The sequence below is a fragment of the Orbicella faveolata genome, unplaced genomic scaffold (assembly GCF_042242905.1).
Source record: "Orbicella faveolata isolate gen_17 unplaced genomic scaffold, um_ofav_v1 contig_24, whole genome shotgun sequence".
NCBI classification, from domain to species: Eukaryota; Metazoa; Cnidaria; class Anthozoa; order Scleractinia; family Merulinidae; genus Orbicella; species Orbicella faveolata.
The window spans coordinates 21,356,899-21,377,500 of record NW_028301552.1 but is presented as its reverse complement, the minus strand read 5'-3'; the positions used below and the strand labels follow the sequence as shown (position 1 = coordinate 21,377,500).

Below are 20,602 nucleotides of genomic sequence, written 5' to 3'. Positions count from 1 at the left end.
ATGTTTTATTTAGAATATGAAACGATTACATCTAGATCACAAGATGTAGCGATAGCATCTAACTTTAAAGTGGTCTACGTTGTAGGACTTTGACAATGACGGTTGGCCAGAATTGTTAGTGACAGCAGACTACGGTGTTAGCCGATTGTTTTGGAACAATCAAAACGGCACATTTACCGAGTGTACGGAGCCTTGCGGCCTGGGCGCCATGCAGGTACTTGAACGAATTCTTTGTTTCGCTCAGTTACCTCCACTTCGAAATGAGAAATCCCAATAAGTGCATTTGGGATCAACGCAGAACTAAGAAAGAATCTTATAGCTGTTGAACGTACTTGTAACTTGTGAAAATTAGACTTTCCTGTGTGTAACCTCGTCTAATTTTGGCATACCTCTGGTCTTTTTTTCCATCCAATTAGTTCGAAACTAGACAGCATTCAGTCCTGCTGTATGAAAAAATAAAAGTAATTTTGTAAAAACTATAACAAGCCATATTCGATTGGGAACATAAAAAGAAAGTACCAAAATGTCCTTAACTGTGTCAACGCTATAGTATAATCAACTCTTGCTTATATACAGTACTTACACCAATCAATGCAATAAACTATTTGTTAACAGAACGCTAAGGGTCATGCGATAGGAGATTGGGACAACGATGGCTTTCTCGACTGGTTTTCTACCGCCATGTATCAGAACCGTAGTGAATGTTCAATGTCTGGTTGTATGTATGTTGACAGCGGAAATGTGCTATATCGTTATCAAGGAGGAAAGCAATTTGAAGAGGCCACAGACAAGGTGATATGTCTTCTCTTTTTTTATTAACACACCACAAAACACTGTTGATATGTGATATGTCTTCATCATTAGTTTCTGCTGTACTGAGCTCCTCTTTTGTTATATTATTGTTATATTAGTTTTGCAACCGTTAAAATTGTAGTTTATTGCATTGTATTGTATATAGGTTTATGTGTATTAATAGAGGATATATTTTCCAAAAAACAAAATTATTCAGATTAACGTAATGAGGAAATAAATCAACATTTGATTTTCAGAACCCATGATTTGTTTTTCGTTATTCTTGCTGTAGGAAATAGCGCGGGACCAATTTTTATCCTCTTATCTTACTTAGCTTTTCTTTTTGAAAGACGTTTGGTACCATCTACTGAGTTCGAAAGGGTTTAAGAAAGTCTTTTCCAAGGTTTATTAGTCACAGTTTCTGGTTACAGTTCGAAAAAACAAACAATTATCGTGCTAGAATTGTTCTTCACAATGCTCTTCCATAGCTCGTGATCATGTGATTACTTCGGTTCGACTCATTACCACACATGTCCCACCATCTGCCATCATTTAACTTGGTGTTGGTGGGTTTTGTGCTCTAGGCTGGTGTGGAGAATGGAGGTATGCCGTGGGGAGCAGCATTAATGGACTTTGATAACAATGGATTTCTGGATTTTATCTCGACAAGTGGTAAGATTGCACATTTGTAAGTGTAATGTGTGGTGCGATTTCAAGTATTGTAAGTTTATTTACAAGCGTATTTTTCAATGAAATGGCATAAGTTCGGCCGGAATTGCTCAGTTCGCGACATTTCAAAATATTTTTTTCACTTTTTACTGAGTCCCTCAACTCTAATGATGATGTATGTGCTTTTTCAGGAAATGACTTCAATAAGATGAACTTATGGCAAAACCTTGGCGCTGGCCAAAACGGAAAAACTCAAGAGGTATGCATAAGTGGTAATTCACATGAGTTTTGATGTCACGGCGGCCATGTTGGTGTTCTCAAACGAGGAAATTTTATCTGAATTATCTCCTTTCGGAAACGAGTTTTTTATTTTTTCGAAAAGCTTTCCTATCATTTGACTTCTTCGGAAACACAATGTATATATCCACCCAGAAAAACGCTCTCAAAAAAAAAATTCCTGAACTGAGGTTTTGTTGAGCAGTTGTGTAATTAACTGATGTTAAAAAGTTACAGCCGTGACGTTTTTAATCAAAGTATGTTGTTTTGGTAATGCAGGTTATGATACATACAGTTATAATATTTGCAGCTAAACTGAACTATATTAGGCAGCCAAAGGCTGGTAAGGACCTGCAGGAAGTAGGAGATGATTAGAAAACTGAATAAATGCAAAGAGCTAATAGGCATAAGGCTGGGCACATCCTTCGATAAGGAATATATGCCATGGCTTCTGATTAACGATTCCATACTATTTTTCAGGTGTCTGCTGTCTACGGATTGAACGGTAGAGGGAAAGGACGGGGTCTACTTAAATGGGACTATGATGGTTAGACATTACACAAAGAACACTAGACCTACGCATACATCTCTTTTAAAACAATATTGCTTTGAGTTTCTTATCAGATTGTCATGGCTTTGCAGCAGTAAGGAGAAGCAAGGACTGTATTTGAGCATCTGGAGGCATTTATAGATGTTCGTTTAAGTTTTCTTTTACAACGTTGATTTAAATTGGGCCAAGTGGATACATTTTCCTGTCTTAACTAACATGGCACGATACTAGTCAGTTGTGAGTTACAACTGAACATCAAATCCAGGAGTCAAATAGAACGCCAAAACCGTTGTAAAATTGCTTGATGTATAAGCAATTCATTTCACATGTAATAAGTAAGTAAGGTGGTAACTGGAAGAAGTGCGTGGCATTTGGAAAGAATAAATTTGCAACAATTCAAGCTTAGACCTATCACATCCTCGTGTTATGGAACCATTCCCTCATATAGATTTATTTCACGGCATAGATGAGATGAATTGAAGTTCTTCAAAATTTTCTGTCTTGTCTTCAGATGATGGTGATGAAGATGTCATAGTGTGCAATAACGTCGGAGCTCCATTTTTCTACCAGTATCAACAGAAAGAACCAAACAACTGGATAAGAGTGCGTGCTGTACATCAGTAAGTTATTTCATCACCTTAAGTCGCTCCTTTTAACGGATTAATTTGTTTTAAGGCATTCCAAACTGTAACAGCCAAAGCTTTTTACTCACTCACTCAATCCCGGAATGCCCCGTGGCACATAGGGTCTCAACGAGGTCCCTCCAGATCACTCTGTCGTGGGCTAGTCTTGTGGCTCTCTCCCAACCAATACCAGCACTCCTCATCTCGTCCATTACCGTTTTCCTCCATGTTGTTCTTGGGCGCCCCCTTTTCCTTCGTCCCTCAGGAGTTCATGTCAGTGCGGCTCTTGAATGCGCTGTGAGCTCCATACTTTGCACATGGCCAAGCCATTTACACCTTCTTCGCCGTAAGTCAAAGTTTTTTACCAAGAAAAAAATTGATGTAATTTTCCATTTTTAATAGGTGTGCCAAGAATCAAAATAAATTATGTGACAGCCTTGGTGCCCGTGTGCAAGTTACCATGGCAAATAATCACAAACAGGTATTTTCTCACCTAGTCGTTTTTTTTTCCATCACCCACATGGCGAGTACTGAACCTGATATTTTCTCCCGGTACCGACTGCAAAAACACAAGTACTACACGTTACCCAGCTCTTTTCACCATCTGTGTCCAACTCTTAACTTTTAAATCATAAACTTGGCTACTTCTGGTCATTTAAGAAGGGCTGTCATCTTGAAAGAATTCAGCCGCGTTACAGATAGATAGACATTTGAAGAATTTCAAAGAAAGAGAAGTCACACAATAAATAATTGAGGGCCAGCATGCTTTCAGATCGTCATTATTGCAATTTACTATCATCTTCGTTGTTAGTCCTCGGTACTGTTTTACTAGATTTCATACTCTCTGTGGAGTATTTTTTTACACTTTGCTTTGAACTAAGCACGCTTTTTAACTCCTCAGATACTCCTCAAATCCCGCAAAAGCCAACAATCTTCCGTAGGAAAAAGATGGCGGCTGTACGTTTTACCACAATACCATGCGAGCGTTACGCAGCCAATAAAGTGCAAGGACTGAGCCATATTTTTGCATTATTTGTCCCTGTCAGCATTGTGTATGCTGGGTTTGAAGATTTTGATGAACTTTTCTGCACGTTTTTGTGAAAGTTGTTAAAGTTTTCGTGCGCTACGAATTATGGGTAAACGTACCAGTCGCCATCTTTTTTCCTACGGTGGATTAGAATAAGTAAATTGTAGCAACACAAAAAGAAAAAGAAAAAGAAAAACAACAATAACAACAATTAAAAGAACAGGACAGATGAAAACAACGTAGCAACAGAAACAAAAATAAGAATATCCGCTTTCAACAGTTCAGCTTGAAGTGAATCAATTCCTGGGGCTTTTCCGTTTTTCATGTTTTCAATTGCCGAGCGAACCTCTGCTATGCCTGGGGGGCTGAAACAAAAGCAACAGACCTCCGGAAACAACTTAATTACATTTTTGCCAACATATATACTTCCCTCTGACAAAGTTAGCTTTCTTATTAGACACAAGAAATCGGTTCCAGTACTCACTTCTTGGGTCAGAGTTCGCGAGTCGCTCACTTTGGACTGGGGCGAAACAGTGGCCAGGTAACAGTTCATGTCAAGTGGCTGTCTGGTGTCACCGTGACATACTCTGACGTACCTCCTGATACAAGACTGCGTGTCCTTCAGCCCGACATGTAAGTATGGGTAGCCTTATTAAAGTAATTTTTATTGGGAAGGACTGATAACTGCTTAATTTTAAAGTGATAGTTCACTCACTGTTGAGTAACGCCCCACCATCTAATTTCAAAGATACAAATTGGCAGTTAGGAAAAATGATTAAGACTAATAATGAATTAACAAGTTAATCCATTGATTAATCAAATAATCTACTGTGAAGGAAACGACAGTCGGGACTTAACCTTTCTTCAGTGACCGATTTCATTTCCCATCATGATTTATTTGCTCCGGTTTGTTGTAACATTTTAGAGCTATTGGAGGTTCCAACAATTGGGATCGCTGACTATGTGCAGCCGGCTCGCACATGCACGACCATATGACTGAGTTATTGAGTTCTCAGTTAGCTTGCCGAGTTACCGTAAATCCTGGAATTAGCGCCCCCCACCTCGAATAAACGCCCCTCCTCGAATAAGCGCCCCCCTCTCCTCCCCCGATCTTGTGGACAAGTAATGAGACAACAAAGGATGTATAGTTTTCGTTGTGTAGTATTAGATTTGTACATTTCTTCAGTTTGTGAACACGTTTTATATGTCGATAAACTGCTTATGTTGTTGTTTATGCGCAGATGATGTATTAAAAAATGATCACGTCGGGTCAGCATTTGGGAAAAATTTAATAAGCGCCCCCCTTCCCCTCGGTTAAGCGCCCCCTCGAATAAGCGCCTCCGTCTTCTACTAATTTTGAAATAAGCGCTCCGGGCGCTAATTCGAGAATTTACGGTACATGCACCGTATTACGCGTATCGAATAACAAAGTCAATATATTGCAAAAGTGCCATTCCCAAGGAAAAGAGCTGGCTTGCAGTCCTAACATTAAGAAAACGAGCAAAATCAGAATAGGCCTGGGAAGGATCCATAAACGATCATAATAGTTTAGAAACGAGATACAAATAGATTGAAAATATGGAACACCGTGATTGTTTATATACCATTTCGTCTCCCATTGTCTACCCCTTCAGTCCCAAACAGGTTGACATTTCATTTAGTTGCTTATTTTCTTTATTTCAATTGCATATAAGCATGACAGTTTCTTGACATTATCTCTAAGGAAACTAACTATGATTTTAAACCTTCTTTCAGAGCGGATTCAGGGAAAACGTTTTCATATTCCACCCTTGACAAGTGCTTTTCTTTATTCGTTACGGAAATTAAAGAACAGGTAAGTCACTAGCTTAATGTGTCATATTAGCAACGAAAGAAACTCTATTAACAAAAGAGAAAATAAAACCTCAGTTACGTACTTTTTAAGCCTGGATCAGTTTTAATCAGCGTTCGAGCAGACAAGCGCAGGATGATTACAAACTGCGTTTTGGAGAAAGAATATAATTATGCTGGCATTTAATATTGCGAGTATTTTATAGCTATTCAATCAGTGTACTTTCTGCATTGTTTAGATTCGAAAGTTTGCCTGGCTTCTGGCTGAAGCTAACGGTCTAGTTCAAGATCATTGGATTGAATGGAAACTTCTCCCAAGCCCTATGTCGGAGCAGTTTTCCCTTGAGAGCCGAAAGTGGATTGGGTTTACATTACCACGCTTTAGTGATTGGTTTGATAAAAGGTCCTTTCACTGTCTCACCCAATCAGAACTAACGGCAAAACTAATCGTGACCCGCTCACACATGTTTTCCCGCGTAGGACGCTGGCTTCACGTAGTTGCTTCGACCTTTGATTGGCTCACCGGCCCCTTTTTGTCTTTTTTTGATTGGCCAGAGTGATCATGTGGTTGTGACTTTACGACACTGAACAACTGAAAACCGCTCTACCACAGAATGCTATTCATAGAAATGTTCGGAACCAAATAGGGTCACTTCGGAAGGAGTTTGCCAACGACCAAAATACCCATACCCATGCATGGGGTAAAAATTGTCGTATATAAAAACGAGAAGAGAAGAAACTGTAACCGTGTAAACAACTGATTTTCCTCTTCAGCCTTCAAACTCAAGAGTAACGATTAATTCTGATGGCAGAACAGTGGATTTGAAAATAAATCTTGGCGTAGAGTACAAGGACCTAAGCAACGAGACCTTTAAGTACACAGTGAGTGTGATGCCTAGTCCAGGTGGGCAACCGCTGAACTCCAGTACCGCGTCTTATGTTGTGTTCACGGAGAGCACTGCTAGTGGTTGTCAGGCTGGAAGGAAAATAGGGTCCACACCAAGTGTAACAGATGGAAGGTATGAAGAAGAGGATATTTTATTCACTGATGAAGTTAATTTGCGAAAATACCCAGCTCGGATCCCGGATGAAGAGGAGTGTGTAATCCACGAGTGGTTTAGTACTCCCTCATTGAAATCCCTTCTGTATGATAATTTGTAATTTGTAAAGTAGTTTTTGATGGCTTTTTGAATGAGTACTCCTCTTTGCGCAGAAAAAGGTAACAGTACATAGGGACACTTGTACACTACAGTAGACTTTCTCAAAGTCCTTTGCAATAAGGATTAAGCAAACGTCGAGTTGTGGCAAGTCTAACACTACAGCACGTACAGGTGCCATTAGTTGATTTAAACAGGTAGAAAACGATCAACGAAGACAGACTTCCGCTTGCTTTTCGGTGGCAGAAATCCATTTGCTTTTCGTAGACAAACAGCAAAGTCACATTAGCTACCTTAAATTTTTCAAATTTAAGGTGGCTCTCTCTAAGGTCCCTCTCTGTTTCTCTCTGTTTTCAAAAATGAGGGTCACCAGACCCTTTTTAAGGTTATTAGCCAATAAGGCTATATAAAGATTGTTGTTAACGAGTTAGACTGTTGCTGTGGTAACTTTGAAACATACCATAGGGCATTTCTCTGATACCATTATTAGAGCATGAAAGAAGAAGTGCTGATAAATGCTGGAGACCTTTTTTAGCAAGTTTAAATATTCAGGTTTAAAAAACCTTTCTTTTTGTATTATAGACGCTTGGACGGTACCTCGAACAACAAAGATCACGTGTTCTGGGGTGCAATACTCGAAGACGTGGTACGCGATGCCCCTGCCATGTACGCTGATGGCATCGTTATGCCTGCTGGCGCCAACAGGCCCTCTCCGAGGAAAATCAGCAACGAGCTATTTCAGCAGGTAAGGGACAAGTATACAGGGTTAGAAAAGATACAATTAGCCTCTCTGGTTTTGCTAATCAAACTAGTATTAAGTGGTCTCTTTGGGGAAATCGGTAGGAGATCCCTTGATACAGGATGCATGAAGGTATACACACCAAACTCCGGGGCAACTAGTTCGCAGAAACGTTCATTCAAGAGAACCATGACGTATACATGTAAATCACTTATCGTTTGAATAGGGATTTTCTTATGACATAGAACTACGACATTCGTTTCGCTCACATTGTAATTAATTTTCCTCAGGCTGAAATTGAATCAACTACTATGCCACCCGTAAAATAAAATTCTGCCGCTTGTCTGATCGATTTAAAAGTTTTGCTTAAAGAAATTCAAGGTTGAGAAGCTAATGGCGATGTTTTCTATATTTCATTGCAGACTGAACCCAAGATTAGCCGTCGCAGACTCAGTGATCTTCATATGACTTATGGGCAGGTAGTAAGCCCATTAAAGGCATTCTTTAGTTGGTTTTTGTCAATGTTAGGATTTCCGGTTATAAAATTCTTTTGGGTGTGAAGGTTAAAAAAAGATGTTTTGGTTCATAGATTCTCTCTCTAGGAGTCCCTGCCTCAATGTTAGAATTGTTGGGTATAAAATTCTTTTGGGTGTGAAGGGTTAGAAAATGTTTTGATGTTTTGGTTCAAAGATTCTCTGTTTAGTACTCCCCGCCTTGCCGCAGTAGCGGTATCAGCAGTCTGAAGGGAGGAGGATTAATAAGCATTCATTGGTTCTTTTCAATTCTATAACATGACAACGACGTTACTGATGTGTGACATTGCAATGTTTATAACGCAATAGCAACATACTATGGAAGACCCATGTAACAATATGGTTGCAACATGTTACAATACGACAACCGCACGGTCACATTTTGTTTTCTTTATTCTTTGCAGTTCCTGGCTCATGACACAGATAAATCACCGGAGCTGTCAAGTCGTGATTTTGATGTCACGAGTGACGTAATGCTGCCCATTCCAGTTCCAAAGGTCAGTTCTGGGAGCATTCAATATATAATGGAACTAAATTCCTTATAGCACGTTCAACTGAATTCTTACTGGACGAGAAAAATGCTATGATATTAATCCCAAGTTCTACTCCGTTTTCAAGAAAAGCTCGTCCAATGTCGAGAATCTTCAAAAAATCATTCGAATTGCACTCCTATTTGTTCGATACATAATTATATTCACTTTAATATTCAACTCTGTGTTTTATGTTGTTTTCTTCAAATATCAAATGTCTTTAAAAAAAGACGTGCTTCCTGGAATCCAGACATTTTGTTAATGTAAATTTAATTAACCTACCTAGAAATTAACATTTTCCCGGATATCTCCTAAGAGTAATTACGTGCTATTTGATTAAACTTCGTGTTCTTGACATTTTTGAAATTTATATTTTACAAACTACAACTCAGAAATATTGGATTTACCGACTCTCTCTTTTGATTGATCAATGATTTGTGAACCTTCTATTACCAGCTATAGTATAAATATCTCATTACTGTGTGCAATCTATGTTTTTATCTTGTCTCGGTTCAGGGCGATATTCACTTTGACAGGCAAAATAAAGGCAATGTTTACCTTCCATTCGTGCGTTCGAACTTCAACAGGTTTGATAACTGTTTGTTTCAATCATATGTAGGCAGCAAATGATATCCTCTATATATGTAGTATCACTCTGTTTAGGAGTGGGCGCCAATGCTCATTGCATGCTGGACTGTACAGGGCTTTGTCACTGCTTTGTTATTGCTGAACGTTAAACATTTCGGTTATGTAATTCATGAGTAGTGTTTGAACTCAAAACAAAAGATTGTGCGCGATCGCAGGCCTTCAAACATAAATTTTGGCAGTGATTTATGTTTCCTCCAGTCAATTTTGCCAGAGTTCACATCTATCAACTTGAAGAAAGGCATCTCAATTTAATATGTGACGCAATTTGAATTAGCCAATAAGGCATCCTTCTTTTAAAATAGTAAAATAAAAATTTGGGTATTGGAGTGGTTCTCAGTCGAACGCCGTAAAACCAAACCCAGACCAATTACTTACGAACTAGACTACTCAGCCAATCTCAAACCATAGTAAAACCAAAACAAAAACCACAGTAATTTCCTGACTATCTTAAACTATGTTATTATCTTCCGTGACCAGATGTACGGGCCGCGTTACCAGTACTCCCAGGCAACAGATTAATATACTAACCTCGTACATTGATGGCTCTGTCGTGTATGGCGAAACAGAAGAAAGAAACAAGGCACTGCGAGAATTTAAAGATGGCAAGTTGAAAACCGGACCTGGAGATCTGCTACCGGTAAGTCGCCGTGAAGTAAAAGCTCCTTAAAAATGCTGTTTAAACCAGGACCCATATCAGTAAAGGGACGGTTGCTCACTCGTGATCTCTTTCTCTACTGAAGAAAGTTAAAAGAAATTTAACTTGCAGTCGAACTTTGGCAAACATTTACCAATATAGCCATGTCATTTTGGTCACTGGTGAAATCTTAGATACGAAGCAAAAAAGAGTTAGAAGAAGGAAAAATACAAAAAAAAAAACAAAACAACAACAACCAAACAAAGCCGAGACAAAAGAAACAAAGCATAAACACCCTAAAACAAAACATAACATATTCTTCTTTCACCAATAGCATCCTAGCTTTCCTAACATCTAAGTACCCTTAGGTTTTGTTCTGTTTTAGACAGTTTATTTTGCAGAAAAGTCAACCCCAAATAATTGAACTTTTATCTCTAAACAGTCAATCCGATTTGAAATCTATGGTGATGTTCCCATTGAGTTTCTGACACCTTCCTCTTCATACGTTCACACTTCTTATTACATATGTTATAAAGTTTTGCTTCTTTAACATTTTAACTTGATATTTATGTGATGAGGTTTGTGATATTCCAAGTAAACGCTCAGTTTATGTTGTGTTTGGTAAATAGGAAAACACAATTTCTGTTTCCAATGACAACCCAGTTGGTCGCGAACCAACTCGACTGTTTGCTGCTGGTGACTCGAGAGCCAATGAACAGCCGGGACTGATTGCACTTCACACCCTCTTTGTGAGAGAACACAACCGACTCTGTGACGAATATAAAGGAGAAAATCCACAGGTAAATAAGCAATTTTTATGTAAAAATAAACTAAATTTTCATTGAAATTGAAACCCCCTTGTTACAGACACTTGTTTAAACAATTGCTCTTGAATTCCTTTACGACAAAATGGTGAGCTATGAAGACAATCTTTTTTAAAACAAGTTAAAACTAGATTAAATCAAACGAGAACGAAAAACTTTTTTTAGAATTTCATGGTTGCATTTGTGTGGTTTTGGAGGAATTTGGGCTGGGTTTTGTGCACGAGGAGATAAGCCTTCTGAAAGGTCGATGACTAAGTGAGATATTATGTAGATGAGCATGGTTTCAATTATTGGAACTCAGAATCATTCAAGCAGTTTTGTGATACGGAGAGACCTTCAGTTGCTAGAGGTTCGGAACCGCGAGTTTCGATGTCTAAGTTAAAGTTAGCGACAGCTTCATTTTAGTTAGGATTTTCTAATTTGGAGTTAAACCATTTAGTTCGAATCAGACACTAACAAAGCTAACAACAGCACTTTCTATGATAGGTTATGACCATAACAAACTCGTAAAAGCAGCTCCACGTGGTCGCTTAAGTACAAAGTCACATGATCTATTGAGGGAAAAAACACTGCAAATAATCTCTAACGAAAAGTCCTTTTCATCATTGTCGCCATTTTATTTCTGTGAGGGTCAACCTTTCACTGATTAAGACAGCGATTCTCCGTAATAATTCTTGCACAAGTCAGAACTTGTACACTGAGAGTTAGTCTTCGTGACTCTCTTCAGTCTCCGATCGACCTCAATAGTCTGCCTACCCTATAGGCAAAAGATTCGCATATTTACTCTTGCCAAACGCAAGACAAGGACTACTACAACTTGTGAGAAGGCTGTTTAGACTTATGGCTACCTGTTCTATTCCCCAGGCTTCTGACGAGGAGATATTTCAGGCCGTGCGTCGCCTGGTAGCGGCAGAGATCCAGGCCATTACGTTCCGTGAATACTTGCCAGCCACGTTGGGGGGAACTCAACACATTCCTGCTTATCAGGGGTATAATAAGAATATTGACGTCGGTATGAGCAACATGATGTCTACAGCAGCATTCAGGTAACCAGACATCATGAAACATCAAAAAAATAATTTTTTTTGTCCATGTCATATCATGGTTTAACGCCATTTTCTTTGCTTAGATACATAAAAATTATCGTTCGAGATTGAAGCGCCGTAACAAACTTGAATAAGTGGTTGGTAACGACTTTTCAAATATTTTGTTGCATAACTTTCTGTTTCCTTCTTAGATTCGGCCACAGTCAAGTCAACACTCACTTGTGGCGGTTTGAAGAGGATGGTACGATGTCCCATTACGGTCATATCCCTCTTAGGGACGTTTTCTTTTCTCCTGAAAGAGTGGCGAGAGAGGGAGGAATAGATTCCCTCTTTAGAGGAGCAGTGAAACAAGTCGCACAGGAAGTTGACTTAAAGGTTTGGAGCATGATAAACATTCATAATTACCTACTCCATATTTTTTAGTCTGGATCTGTCAGGCTCGTCAGCTGTACGTTTGTTTCAATTCGACACATACATTGCCGCTCTTAGTCCTGACATTTTAGCGTTCTTCTCCAGTTTAACTGACGCAGATTTGAGTATCATTCGATTTCTCTAATCTACAAGAGGCCAGTTTCGACAAATTAACTTAACTCAGGTTAATTTCAAGGTTTAGCTTGATAAATACAAAAAAGATGATTTCTTCGGCATTCCTCGATCTTGATCTGTTGTTTTTTGTTTTGTTCCGCTAAGCATCGCCCGAAACCAAATAAGGTTTTGATATAATAAGAGTAGATTATTAAAATCGATCACGTTAAAATCATTAATCACGTGGTCATCCCAGGTTGATCTCGAAAAAAGTCAGCTTTGTAACGTTTCTGTTTTTTTCCTCTTCATTTTAGTAAACGATTTGAACCTAGAAGTATCAGTAGTTCGTATAGCGTTGTCGGCCAGGGTAGTTCTAAAAAGAACAGCAGTACTTATTGTCTTCATTTTAAAAAGCCCAGAAACTAGGGCTAAGTGGTCCGTTACGTCACGAGTATTTGCAAAGATTAAGTGAGAATGATCAAGAGGGTTTTGGACCTGCCATATTGTTTTACGCACTAAAAGCTTGCGCTACCTATTATCCACTGGCACTCATTTAACTCTTGTAGCTTAGATACGATTTAAAAAAATTGATCGACTTTTCTTTCTTCGTGACTTAGATGGTGGATGCCATGCGGAACGCTCTGTTTCCGTCTGGTCCTAAACTTGGTTCAGATTTAGCCTCCAAGAACATTCAGCGTGGAAGAGATCATGGCTTACCGGATTACAACTCTGCGAGAAAGGCTCTTGGTTTAAGAGGTTGGTGAGCTGACCTATGCACAATGCAGGCTTTGACATCTTTTTATAGCTTTGTGACAGAAGCATTCGTGATATTATCACACAGGTCTCCACGGGCGTCTGATTGAATCCCCTTTTCCCCTAACCATAAGGATGAAGTCTTGCAGTACTTTCCAGGCTGAGTATTGACACAATTTCAGCTGCTCTGTTGGTCACTCTCGGTGTTACGGATATTCGATTGTTTGCATTTGATATTTGGAGTCTTTGTCCTTCACTCGTTCCATCTTTCATTTTTCAGCCTGTTTGTCTACCTTTTCGTTGTCCCGTTCCTTCAATTGACACTTAACTTCGCTTGCCTTGTTTTCTCAACGATGCAGCACATTTGAGCCGTCAAATTATACAGACAGAATTCAGTAACGTTTTTGCCAAATTTTAATAAAAAAAACTGCACATAATGATTTGGCCTTTTTCATGTTAAATGGAAGCCGGTTTTGTTCTTGTTTCCTTGTAGGGCTCAGCAGTTTTTCAGAAATCACCAAAGATTCCAAGACTGCTACAAAGATAGAGGATCTCTACCAAGACATAAACGACATTGACTTATGGGTAGGAGGACTGGCCGAGGACCACGAGAGTGGCAGTGAACTGGGACCGACCTTCAGAGCGTAAGTAATTCTGGATTCAAAGGAAGGCAGATCTTCATACATAACGCTTATGGGGACAGAACTGAATATACTCCAATTTTGACTACATAGCGGTGGACCACAGGTTATCTTGAGACGGTCTAAATGAATATCAATGAATGTCTACTATTTTAGTGTTCTCAAACACAACTGAGCTAAATTACCTGGTAACCATGCTAAATTACCAAGTAATAATTACTTGATTACCCGGTAACCAAGGTCATTTTCCACCGTTAAGAAATAGGACCGGATTAAAGCAATGAGGCGTTCTAAAGATGAATCATAGAGATAACATTAATCCCCCTTTTCTTTGCAGCATCATTATGAAAAATTTCTTGCGAATCAGAGACGGCGACAGATTCTGGTATGAGCGTTATCTGTCCCAAGAGGTAACTATGAAACTTTTCATTCCTTATTTCAAATTTACTACCCACATTCATACTAAATGTTGTTCTACAAAATGCGTTCAAAACAAGACTTTTTTTTCGGGCAGTTTTACAGCTCTTCTTCGGGCACTGTAGTTCTAGCTCAATATGGCAGACTTTGTTGTCTTTTTGCGCCCGTGGTCTGAGTTCTTTGGTTGACCACTGTGCGTCCGCAGTCAATAGATTTTCTTCAGTAGAGTTCATTGCTGTTATATGAGGGATTTTTGGTGTTATGGATCAACTTTGTTCTTGTACTATTCCGACTTTTTTTCTGAATCAAAGGAGCGATTTAGGAGGGGTTTCCATTCCTGACAATAATCGAGCTGTTCGAAAAAATTTAGCATTCTATTCTCTCTGTGTCGTTCTCGTAGTGACGCGATCCCTTCAAGATCTTTGCTCTGTCGTATAAGTATTCCCGAGTGAATTTTATCGAATTTAATTCATGAAGAGGGCTTTGTTTAAAAATTATGGAACTTTAATCCAATATAAAGAAAGAGAGAAAAGGCAGGCCAGAAGCCCTCTTGAAACCTATACAACTCAACAACTACATGTCTTCTCTTAAAAAAATTACTTCAGCAGTAGGTCTGAATTTTTAACCATTGCTTTCGTTTTCATTCACAGGAAATCGACAAGGTCCATTCCCTCACACTCGGCAAGATCATTCGTCTTAACACTGAGTTCAAAAGCGCGCCAGATAACGTGTTTTTCTCCACGGATTACTGTTCAGGCGTGACCGATTTCCAGTGTGTACCGAAGACTGACTCCACGGTAACCGAAGCTAGCACCAGTAACGCCACGAGAAATGCTTTAATAGCAATAAGTGTCATCATGTTCGTGGCCATAGTCATAATTGGAGCTGTTCTGGCTTATCTTCGGTTCCGCACCAAACCAAATAAAACGAAAGTGATTTCCATCAAGGAAGCAGAGCCAAAATAGGATGAAATTGTCCATGAGTTCTTCGTCTTGTACTCTCATGTACGTAGTCACTGTTTTCCTGCTTCCAACTTGTAGTTTTCGTGGTAGACAGCTGTCATCTGTTAAAAGTTTCATATTATCAGCTTTCGCTTTAAGGCTACACTTTTAAGTTAGCATGAAAGAGGTCTTTGCAGAGAATAGAGCAATAAAGACCAAAATTATCTTCTACGTACCTCATCACACATCTATCTGACGTTTGGCGTTAAGCGGATATATATATTTTTGAAATTTACCTTGTCTAAGAGTGCATACCACTGAGGCCCTTCTATATAAAGGTACAGAATTTAGGACCAAATATGGGTCGACAGCTAAGGAGCCAATAAAAGGATACAAGTAAGGGTCCAATGGTGGACACAGTAAAGAGTTCAAAAGAGACGACTAAACTTATAGAAGAGTTTCGAAAGCTATAGAGACCAAAAAAGTATTTACGAATCAATAGAGGTACATTATATAAAGGGCCCAGTAGAGACATCCAATAAAGAATCCGAAAGAGGTACTCAACCAGTAGAGTAGAACAGTAGAAGAACATAATTAAAATGCAAGTACATGTAGTGGTATAAATATTTAGAAATTACAGTAGCTTATGCTTCTTATGATAATTTCTACTTTGAGGACAAAAAAGGTCGATATTTATAGTACAGTGTGATAATCCAAACGGCAATATCGCCCATGACACTCGGGTTAAAATATTTATTGCACACATAATGTATGTAAGTCGGGGTTCAGTAGCGATCAGTAATCAAATGCTCAGGAAGAGTTTGGGATTGGTAACTATCATAACTTATGTAAGGGGTGGAACATTTGACTTTTAAGGGGGGGGGGGGGTTTGATAAAAATATCCTTCAACCACATTTGTACCAAAAAAACATTCGTGCACTCCACCACCGCCGAAAAAAAATTTCACACACGTTCGAAAAAGCATTTTACACGGAGAAAAAAAACATGCATAAACACGTCTCGAGGAAAAAAAATTCTGGTGCATGAAAGGGTTAAAATTTCATGCCTGCACCAAATCACTTACCCTCCACCCCTAAAAAAACTCACATGGTTCAGCCCTAAGATTGCTTGTTGTTGATGATTTCTGTAAAAGGATTAGATGCACCCAAATAAAAGGACTGAGCAGTAACAAGTGCCAATAATGTTTTCTCGGCGTTGAAGTTCTGGGACGATTTAATTCTTATTTTATTTCGCTGGTACTTTCTGCGGGATGCTTTTGAAATCAGCTGAAATTAACTGCAAGCACAATGCATTGTTTCGCGCTTGTTAATCGCCATCACCTATATTCAAGGGCACAAACTTTGGCGATCTGCGATACAAACAGCATTTTTATACCCCAACTCTAGTTTACCTGTTTACATCCGGCTATGTAAACTTACATTGGGCAGTTTATCAGTTACTTAAATTAATTCGAGGCCATAAAGTAACATGATATCCTATAATGCAAAGTGCCTAGCTATCCAGTCGAAACGTGGATCATAAAGTCTTTATGTTATTTAAAACCTTGGGTTATAATCTTGAATTATAAATGCCAAAACAAATGCGTTTTTTGACCGTTTTATGACTATTGTGATTCTCTTGAATCTCCTTCGGTGAAATCTTCCAAGTCTTTTACAGTGCATTAAAACCGGCGAGATACGAATTTTAAACAAGAAAAAAAGCAGGGTTTGTAAAGGCAGTTTTTTTTATATTTTTGCAAATTGTCTTTTAGCGCTGCGGAAAAACTGGTCAGAGTTCCAACCAAAGTAAAGTATTTATTACCCGTCTGCCAAATTTTACGGAATTCCACCGAAGGAAACACTAGAAAATTCTCTGTCAGTTTTGGTTTTTGCGCTCATGTTGACGTCGTGAAATATCGCAAAACACTGACGTTTGCCTTTGGGCGCGCGCAGATTACTTGAACATTCGTCCTAACCGCGCGTACGATCGTAAACCTATAGGGAGCCACCTTAAATTGCGACTTTTTCCACCGTTTATTTACTAGAGAAACCACATAAGTTTCGTTAAGCTCCACGAAGTACTGAGCGTCAAAAGAAACAGACGGGTTCATTCAAGACGACGCTGTCCAGCGCACGAACTAGCTGCACGAGCTTTTTTAAGTAGCTTAAAACTTAAAGGCCGCCGCACACTAGCCGATTTTCTGTCGGCCGACCAAAATCTTCACTTGTCGGCTAGTGAGCGGTGAATTCAGACAGGTCTACGACAGGATCGGGGTTTCTCGGGTATCTGACAGTGCTAGATCTCAAAACGTCTTGTCGGGCCTTGTCGGCTAGTGTGCGGTGGACCAAGACAATTTGTCGGGGCTCGCGCGCGCCTCAACCAATTAGGAAATGTCATGAGAGTCACGGCAGTGGAATAGGCGCCATCTTGATTTTGGATGACCTGACCCGAAGCCTCAACGCGGTTACTCGCGACAAAAAATCGGCTAGTGTGCGGCAAGCTGATGGCCCGACAAATTTTCACCCGATTTGACCCCGACAAAAAATCTGCAGTTCTACGACAAAAAATCGGCTAGTGTGCGGCTGCCTTAAGGTCATTTCCCAGTATTGCATTGCGCATCTCTACAGCGCATAATTTCACGCGTGATTAGGGCGCGTGTATTAAAAAATGGCGGCTTTTTCTTTACAGCTGGACCTGGCCCTAGAGGTAAATCGTCATTTCCTCGCAAACGAATATGGCGACCTATCTTTTTTTCTGTTGTTTTGGATTGAGTAATAGATTTCTCTGTGTAAAATAAATATGGACCATTTCTCAGTGTAGAACAAAAAGCAATCGTCGGAAACGTGAATTTAGCAAGAAATCGTGACTACAATCATGGTGCTATTATTTAGCTCTTATTAACCGAGCAGGATGTCTGTATGGGAGAATCCTGACCGAGGTCGTGAGTACAGACCGAGGTCAAGATTCTCCCATACAGACCCACTTAGCTCGGTTAATAAGATGTTTATTATATGTCAAACAAGAAAACTTTAATTCGTTTAATGTAACCGGTTTGCTGGCATTTTGCTTACAAACGGAAATGACTTTAACTTAAACCTGCCGAAATTTGCTCGTCCCCTTTACTTTTTTTTTTGTCATCAGGCTTTTTGGCACTTCCATAAATGATTGAGCAGAAAATAAAAGAAAGTGGTGAACGTTTTTGTATTTTAGTTTGCTACTTTTTCAACGCAAAATGAAACCGGTCTAGATGCCGGTCTAGATGGGAAAATCTAGACCGTGGTCAATATCGCTTTCAGCCAATCGAATTCGTGAATTCGGTAGTTCCCAGTCCTTGTGAGACACAGCCATATAATGAAAGGATTTACAGGGTATAAACAAGGTACTGTTGCTCCTAAACGAACATGGGGACCCCTCACATTTATTTTAAAATTTTAGTTCCTATAATATAAACAATCAACAGGCAAAGTTTCACAAAAATCTTAGTGCAGGTTCTATTTCAGTGGAATTACCTTAAGGTGGCCGAACAAAGTTTTCGTGCGCGCTCTTGCTAACGCGATTCAGCGCGCGCACAAGGATTGTACGTGCCGTCGATACAGCGATCATTTTATTTGCTCAATGCCCGCTCTATCTGTGCTCTTTTTCTTCATAATTGAACGCAGTGTATTGATAGTTTTAGTCTTTTATCACAAAGGTGTGTTAGAAAAGGCAACGATGCAAAGAACCCACCAATTCTCAGCTTTTTCTTTGTTACCAAAAGAACCCAGTTAAATGCAGCGCATGCGTAATAAGTCAAATATTACGATTGAATGCGGAATAGCCTTCTCGGAGAAACGCCTATTTCTCTAGAACCACTGATTAGAATTTCACGAAATTTGGCACGATAATACTTTAGAAAATAAGTAACTGGGGTATTGAAAAAATTTTGAACTTTAGCAAAGGAAATTCTAGATATTCCAGTGAACCTTCAACAAGGGATGATGATTAAAGATCTCTGTGTGGAATTATTATCAAAATAGTTAACTTGTGAGTTTGGTTACAAGCTTGTTGCATGCAAATTATAACGAAAATGTATTGACTAGATTTTCTACAATTAAACAAAACTGATTTTAAAAGGCGTGTTTATATTTATTCATGTTACCATGGCAACGGCACATACGTTAGCTTAACTATCAAAAAACCAAAGTTTGTGTTGTTAAGTTGCTTGCTACCATTTTCAGCAAGCAAAGGATCGAGGGTTTTAGAGAAAAAAGTGAATGAAACACATTCAGCTTAATTAAGAACCTGCCTAGCAACTCTCACATCGTACTCCTTTGACAATGAATAGAGCAGAGGGCCCTAGCCAGGCACATCTTTGTTTTTGTTATAAATGCGAGAGTTTGGCTGTTATATTTTATTCGGAGTATGTCGAAACGAAGGAAATCACTGTGGAACTACTGAAAACATAGCTTTCAGTAGAGCAATAAGATTTCGCTTCACCATGCAATATCAATAACTTCGATGGCATCGAAAATGGCGGAGGCTGACTAGGGATCTTTAGGTGTACAGCAATTCATGTAGTTCCTGAAATTGTGCAAACAGAAAAGGATCAAAGCTTGCCAGTTGCTCATTGGAGAACATTTTTGAATTTGATGTGTACGCGACGAACCCATGTCAGTGCATTGTTGCCATGCCAGTTGTCATACAGGGCAGCAGATATTGACAGCAGTCTCGTAAACATACAGCGTTTTGAGCTAAGTCAAAAACCGGTTAAAACTTGTCAAAAACCAGTATTTTTAAAATATCTGTCCCTGGCTGTGGATGGCGGCTGATCAAACTATCCTGGGAGAGGAGAGGGTGGGACTCCGATATAAAATGGTCGGAGATGCTCGTGGGAAAATTTAAATAAACCCCTAAAGGAGAGTAATCAGGGCGTGGCTCGATATTTGAACCCTAAAAGATACCACTTAAAACAGCATAGGCGTACGGGCCGAGGGGTGGGTGCAGCCCCACAGTTTCAGAAATTTTGATGATTCGCTGATGATTCGCTGATGATTCGGACGAAAGTACATGAGGGAAATCATTCTAAAAGGTTGTCAAGGCCAGGCTTGTAGGCAACCTCGTTCCCAGGCTCTCTCTTCTCTGCCTCCCTTGTTCGTTGGAAGAAAGACCCTGGTTGGGTGGTAAAAAACCCTATATGGCGGGAGGGGTGGCAGAGTGTTTTGATTGTTGCTGTGGCAAACTTTGTGGGTTTCAAAACCAAGAGCATTCGCTAAAAACTACCCGCTTTATCGGGGTTTGATGTGAAATTTTGCCGATGAAGAATGCTACATTATTTCTGCCGTCTCCAAAATATAGAAGACTTTCGTTCACAGACGGAAATTCGGCAGCCGAATGGAGTTCAAACTTTTCGACGGTTAGCACATGTAGAACGTCACGTACCGAATCGAAGTGAAACCGGTGGATCAGTC

The 20,602-nt window shown here is 39.5% G+C and overlaps 1 protein-coding gene across 4 annotated transcripts in view; it reads left to right on the top strand.

The window, feature by feature from the left end:
- LOC110044624 (uncharacterized) overlaps positions 1-16,347 on the top strand; it is a 22,958-nt gene extending 6,611 nt beyond the window's left edge. For all 4 annotated transcript variants that reach the window (XM_089291656.1, XM_089291654.1, XM_020750186.2 and 1 more), the window contains 22 exons: positions 86-214; positions 616-792; positions 1,377-1,464; positions 1,653-1,720; positions 2,218-2,284; positions 2,799-2,907; positions 3,313-3,391; positions 4,395-4,570; positions 5,693-5,771; positions 6,542-6,786; positions 7,507-7,669; positions 8,086-8,142; positions 8,601-8,693; positions 9,243-9,313; positions 9,852-10,011; positions 10,638-10,808; positions 11,697-11,878; positions 12,070-12,253; positions 13,021-13,159; positions 13,650-13,800; positions 14,135-14,207; positions 14,865-16,347. In XM_089291656.1, the coding sequence (XP_089147782.1) occupies positions 86-214; positions 616-792; positions 1,377-1,464; positions 1,653-1,720; positions 2,218-2,284; positions 2,799-2,907; positions 3,313-3,391; positions 4,395-4,570; positions 5,693-5,771; positions 6,542-6,786; positions 7,507-7,669; positions 8,086-8,142; positions 8,601-8,693; positions 9,243-9,313; positions 9,852-10,011; positions 10,638-10,808; positions 11,697-11,878; positions 12,070-12,253; positions 13,021-13,159; positions 13,650-13,800; positions 14,135-14,207; positions 14,865-15,179 (2,976 nt within the window). In that variant the 3' untranslated portion in view covers positions 15,180-16,347. The remainder of the gene's footprint in view (positions 1-85; positions 215-615; positions 793-1,376; positions 1,465-1,652; positions 1,721-2,217; positions 2,285-2,798; positions 2,908-3,312; positions 3,392-4,394; positions 4,571-5,692; positions 5,772-6,541; positions 6,787-7,506; positions 7,670-8,085; positions 8,143-8,600; positions 8,694-9,242; positions 9,314-9,851; positions 10,012-10,637; positions 10,809-11,696; positions 11,879-12,069; positions 12,254-13,020; positions 13,160-13,649; positions 13,801-14,134; positions 14,208-14,864) is intronic.
- The last annotated feature ends 4,255 nt before the right edge of the window (positions 16,348-20,602 follow it).